The 6,000-nt window shown below is 37.2% G+C and overlaps 1 protein-coding gene across 4 annotated transcripts in view; it reads right to left on the bottom strand.

Moving 5' to 3' along the window:
* Nucleotides 1–757: 757 nt before the first annotated feature.
* LOC136042636 (protein downstream neighbor of son homolog) overlaps nucleotides 758–6,000 on the bottom strand; it is a 78,719-nt gene continuing 73,476 nt past the window's right edge. For all 4 annotated transcript variants that reach the window (XM_065727615.1, XM_065727603.1, XM_065727608.1 and 1 more), the window contains exon 8: nucleotides 758–1,528. In XM_065727615.1, the coding sequence (XP_065583687.1) occupies nucleotides 1,000–1,528 (529 nt within the window). In that variant the 3' untranslated portion in view covers nucleotides 758–999. The remainder of the gene's footprint in view (nucleotides 1,529–6,000) is intronic.

The raw sequence follows: 6,000 nt of genomic DNA, 5'->3' as shown, positions 1-6,000 counted from the left end.
TGGCAAATTTCAGTTTTTTCAATATTCTTAATATAGGCACCTAAGCACCTAGGCACCTAAACAACTTTACCTAATAACCAAATATCGTGATTCTTACATAAAAGAAAAGAAAAATCAATATATGTTCGAATGACCCTTGATTTTTTCAGAGGGCTAATTAAAGCACCTAATAAAACATGGTTAAAAAAAAAAAAAATCACGAGACGATGTTAATCTTTTTGTTTCAGCAGCTGGTTGAAAGTTAAATTTCATGATAAATACAGACCAAAGGTTTGCATATCCCATACTCTTAAAGATAAGGGGAAAGGCACCTAAACAACTTTACCTAATAACCAAATATCGTGATTTTACGGGTTTTCCTAAAATTTCCAAGGAGAGATGGTGTTCTGGTTTAATCTTAATTAGGGACCCCCTCCACAGAGAGGTATTAGTACGGATAATGCAGTGACTTCATAAGCAACAAACAATCATATATATGAAATCTTTTGAATTATGTTAAGATACTAATCTACCTACTTATTAATATTTTTGTAGTTTTCCTTAGTATTTCTTCTATTTTTCCAAATAAATTAATTTTTTCAAATTCTTCTATTTTTCTCATAATTCACAAGATTTTTGCACATTCTGCACGATTAACTCCAGCAGGTATCAATGCACGCGTACCTGGATATACTATTTATTTCCAGCCAACTTTGTACTTCTGACAGTTCAGATGATTTTTCTTTACTCGTTCCCAAATTTCCAAAATTGTCAAAAGTTTTAATAAAAGTATTAATTTTTATTTTATAGAATAATCTCGATAAAAATAAATATCAAGCACAGTCTATTACGAAACATCTTATTATAAAACAAATATTTAGCCTTCTATTTAAAAAGATTACTGTGGTTCAAAATAGTATATGATAATATGCAGACGTAAAAGAAGAGGAAAAATTAGATTAAAGCACGGCCTAAAATATGCATGTTTAAATAAAATAAAACAACCAAAATAATTCCAAATCAAACACTAGGAAAATATTTTCTTTTCTTGAATGAAAATCCATTCAACCAGCTAGAAGTATCATAACTGCTACAAAATCGACTAACAGTACTGGAAGTAAGGCCACAGTCACTCAGATTCTGAACTCCGAAAACACTGGCTTCACCCTCCCCGTCTGCACTTCTAGTTACCGGCTTTGAAATAATCAAACTAGTTGTTGCAACATTAAAACTATGAACATGCTCAGATAAAAGATCACATATATTTTGTAAGACACTCGGCAAGATAGGGCCTAAGAGTTCGACATAATTCATATCTTCACCGTTAATTCGCGTTTCACCTTGCTTCACCCTATAGCTTTTCAAAGTGGCACCTTTGAAGGCCACAGGCGAAAAAATGGTGGGTGGTACACCAGCTAGTGGTCCAGTCGAAGAAATATGGGCTTTTGTCGTCATTAAAAAGTTCATCAAGGAGAGTATATTTGAACTACCTTTAACGAAAACAGTTGATTCGGGAAAGCCATCTATTTCTTTCTCTTTTTCCAGCTCTCTAAAAAGAAAGAAATAGTTAGAAACGCAATCAGAAGATTATAGTTCAATTTTTTATTAATCCTTGTCGATCGTTCAATATTTTTCTGAAATGTATGAAATAATATCTAAATACAGATGTCAGGGGAGAACATAGAAGCCTGGTAGAGAAGTTCGTGGAACATACCCCAAACATTACTTCATATTAAAAAATATGTTTAGTTAAGGGCTATAGATGAATACGGCAGCAACAACCTTTACTGACGGAAAAATTTCACGAAGTGAAGGATTCTATCATGGCTGTGTCGTCAGACGAAACCTAGTGAAGAATAAACTTTAGCCAATGGTGACCGAAACATGTTTTGGAAAAAAACTGTCAACTGAATTAGTATTACTGTAACTGCTGTTTCGGCTAATCTTATTAGAATCTTTCGAAAACAAATTCATGGTAATTTCAAAATTAGTCTGAAACCCGATGAAAATGATGTCGAATTGAAATCAAAACTGCACCATTGGTATCACCATAGCCGAAACCCCCTATAAGAGAATTATCGTCCTCTATCTTGAGTAACAGGAAAAAACCCTTTTTCACATGAAACGAAGCAGTCATGTAACTCTTTTTTTAATTCATAATCGGACTATATCTCTTCTTTTATTAAAAGTGATTAAAAGATCTCCTTTTTTATGGCACTTGGTATTAACCAAGTGACATATAGCGATCGCAAATTCTGTTGGTCTGTCTGTCCCGGTTTTTCTACTTCAGGCACTTCCAGGCAAGCTAGGACACGATGAAACTTGGAATGTGTATCAGGGACCGGACCAGACTAAAATAGAAATAGTCGTTTTCCCAATTTGACCATCTGGGGGGGGGGAGTGGGGGGCCGGTTAATTCGGAAAAAATAGAAAAATTGAAGTATTTTTAACTTACGAACGGGTGATGGGATCTTAATGAAATTTGATGTTTGGAAGAATATCGTGTCTGAGAGCTCTTATTTCAACTTCCGACCAGATCCGGTGACATTGGGAGGAGTTGGAGGAGGATCCTAAAATTTTGGAAAACGCTTAGAGTGAAGGGATCGGGATGAAACTTAGTGGGAAATATAAACACAAGTCCTAGATACGTTATTGACATAACCGGAACGGATCTGCTCTGTTTGGGGGAGTTGGGAGGGGGGATTAATTCAAAAAATTAGAAAAAATGAGGTATTTTTAACTTAAGAAGGAGTGATCGAATCTTAATGAAATTTGAAGTTTGGAAGGATATCGTGTCTCAGAGATCTTATTTTAAATTCCTAAAATCTTGGAAAACGCTTAAAGTGGAAGGATCGGGATGAAACTTGGTGGGAAAAATAAGCACAAAGCCTAGATACGAGATTGACATAACTGGAACGGATCCGCTCTGTTTGAGGGAGTTAGGGGGGGGGGGGTAATTCTGAACAAATTAGAAAAATGAGGTATTTTTAACTTACGAAGGAGTGATATGAAGTTTGGAAGGATATCGTGTCTCAGAGCTCTTATTTCAAATTCCGCTTGGATCCGGTGACATTGGGGGGGGGGAACCTAAAATCTTGGAAAACGCTTACAGTGGAGGGTTCGGGATGAAACTTAGTGGGAAAAATAAGTACAAGTCCTAGATACGTGATTGACATAACCGGTATGGATCCGCTCTCTTTGGGGGAGTGGGGAGGGGAGGGGTTAATTCTGAGAAATTAGAAAAATGAGGTATTTTTAACTTACGAAGGAGTGATGGGATCTTAATGAAGTTAGGAAGGATATCATGTCTCAGAGCTCTTACATTAAATTTCAACCTTATCCGGTGAAGGGGATGTTGGGGCGGGGTGCGGAGCCTAAACTCTTGGAAAATGCTTAGACTGGAGGGATCGGGATGAAACTTGTTGGGAAAAATCAGCACAAGTCCTACATACGTGATTGACATAACCGGAACTGATATGCTCTCTTTGGGAGAGTTGGAGGGGGTAGGTTAATTCTAAAAAATAGAAAAAATTAGGTATTTTTAACTTGCGAAAGAGTGATCGTATCTTAATGAAATTTCATATTTAGAAGGATCTCGAAAATCAGATCTCTTATTTTTTATCCCCACCGGGTCCAGTTTCATTAAAGGGGGGACCGGAAATCTTGGAAAACGCTTAAAGCGGAGAGATCAGGATGAAACTTGGTGGAGAGAATAAGCACAAGTCCAAGATAGGTGACTGACACAACCGGACCAGATCCGCTCTCTTTGTTGGAGTTGGGGGGTTGGGGAGTTGGGGGGGGGGAGTAATTCGGAAAAATTAGAAAAAAATGAGATATTTGCAACTTACGAACGGGTGATCAAATCTAAATTTGATTTTTAGAAGGATCTTGTGCTTTAAAATTCTCATTTTAAATCCCGACCAGATCCGGTGACATTGAAGGGAGTTGGAGGGGGGAGCTTGAATTCTTGGAAAACGTGAAATCGAGGTATCTTACGACTGGGTGATCGAATCTCAATGAAACTTGATATATAGAAAAATCTTATGTCTCAGATGCTCCATTTTGAATTGGAATAGGATCCAGAGACGTATAGGGTTGGAGGGGAGAAACCGAAATCTTGAAAACCGGAAATGTTGGAAAACGCTTAGAGTGGAGATATCGGGATGAAACTTGATAGGAAGAATAAGCACAAGTTATAGATACAAGATTGACAGAATTGGTACGGATCCGTTCTCTTTGGGGGAGCTGAGGGTTGTTAATTTGGAAAAGCTGGAAAATTGAGGTATTTTTAACTTAAGAACGGGTGACCGGATCTTAATGAAATTTGATATTTAGAAGGAACTCATGTCTCAGAGCTCTTATTTCAAATGCCGACCAGATCTATTGACATTGGGGGGGAGCTGGAGGGGGAAACCAGAAATTTTGGAAAATGCTTATAAATGTCGTAGACACGTGACTGACGTAACCGGACTGGATCCGCTCTCTTTGGGGGAGTTAGATGGTGGGGTTCAGTGCTTTGGCGAGTTTGGTGCTTCTGGACGTGCTAGGACGATGAAAATTGGTAGGCGTGTCAGGGAGCTTCACAAATTGACTTGATAAAGTTGTTTTCCCCGATTGGACCATCTGGGGGACTGAAGGGAGAGGAAAAATTAGAAAAATTGAGGTATTTTAACTTACGAGTGGGTGATCGGTTCTTAATGAATTTTGATATTTAGAAGTACCTCGTGACCCAGAGCTCTTATTTTAAATCCCGACCGGCATGAAGGCTCTGATTTTCCCTTTAAAGCAATCTGAAGCCTCTGATTTTCCTTTTAAAGCAATCTATTGATTCTTAGGATTTTGCAAGAACTCATGCCATATGAGCTCTTAGCTCTTGTTTTTATCCATAATTGAACTATATCTCTTCTTTTATTAAAAGTGATTAAAACATCTCCTTTTTTTATTATCCCTAATAGAACTATATCTCTTCTTTTATTAAAAGTGGTTAAAAGATCTCCTTTTTTTATCCATAATTGAACTTTATCTCTTTTTTTATTACAAATGGTTCGAAGGACGAAATCAATCTGTAATTAGAATAAAAGAAACAAGATGGATAGCGACAAAAGACTAAGAAAGATTTTTCAGGGAAGGATGTTCCAAACATTTTTCTGTTTCCTTGAAGAAAGATGCCATGACTTCAACTTTTATGTAAAATAATGACTCCTTGAGATTATCTTTTAAGCATTATACACAATCATTGACCAAAGAATCTGTCTGCCGATAGGCATAAAAAGAGCGCAGCGTATACTCATTTCTGAGGACCAGAGACAAAAATATTTTGCCCCTTTCTCAAACATAAGTTTATAGGTCTCCTTACCCCTCCCCCCCAAAAAACTTCGACACATATAAGAACGAAATTCACATACTCTTTGATAAATCGTTATGCCTAGTTAGCAACATATATTTCTGTATTTTGAAAAATTAGGAAGTATAGTCTTCGCAAGTCGAGCCTCCTTTCTGATTGGTTCCGCAACTTAAATGGGTACATCTCAGAATTTTTAATTGAATGAGTCCTCTCCCCGCTTTCTATACTCATCCAACCTATGTGATCAAGCCTAGGAAAAACACCCAAAGAAGCCCCCCTCCCCCCTAAAAAAAACAGCAACAATAAACATTGGGAGACAGAACCTTGTCTTTAACTTATTGACAAAGGAATATTCTTTACTGAGTCAACGCTATTGTGTCAAGTATGATGCAAAAGAAGAAATTTACTAAACCGTCAGTATTACATTAAAAAGCGGGACGAGGATATCGCATATTGATGGTTCTAGCACCTTTTTACTAAAATACCAATAGAAGAGTAAGCTTCCTCTTCGACCTTATAGTCGAACATGAGATAGGATTAAAAACACAAGACAACAATTTTAACCAGAACAATCGAAAAAATGGGCGTGTCCCATTTTCGAAAGACACCCCAAAATGTCTTTTGGGTGGGAAGCCCTGAACAATGAGGACAGCTTGATTAGTGCAGTCCCACAGCGA

Source organism: Artemia franciscana, chromosome 2 (assembly GCF_032884065.1).
Source record: "Artemia franciscana chromosome 2, ASM3288406v1, whole genome shotgun sequence".
In the NCBI taxonomy this organism is placed as follows: Eukaryota; Metazoa; Arthropoda; class Branchiopoda; order Anostraca; family Artemiidae; genus Artemia; species Artemia franciscana.
The sequence above is the reverse complement of the archived record's forward strand: the minus strand, read 5'-3'. Positions and strand labels throughout refer to the sequence as shown.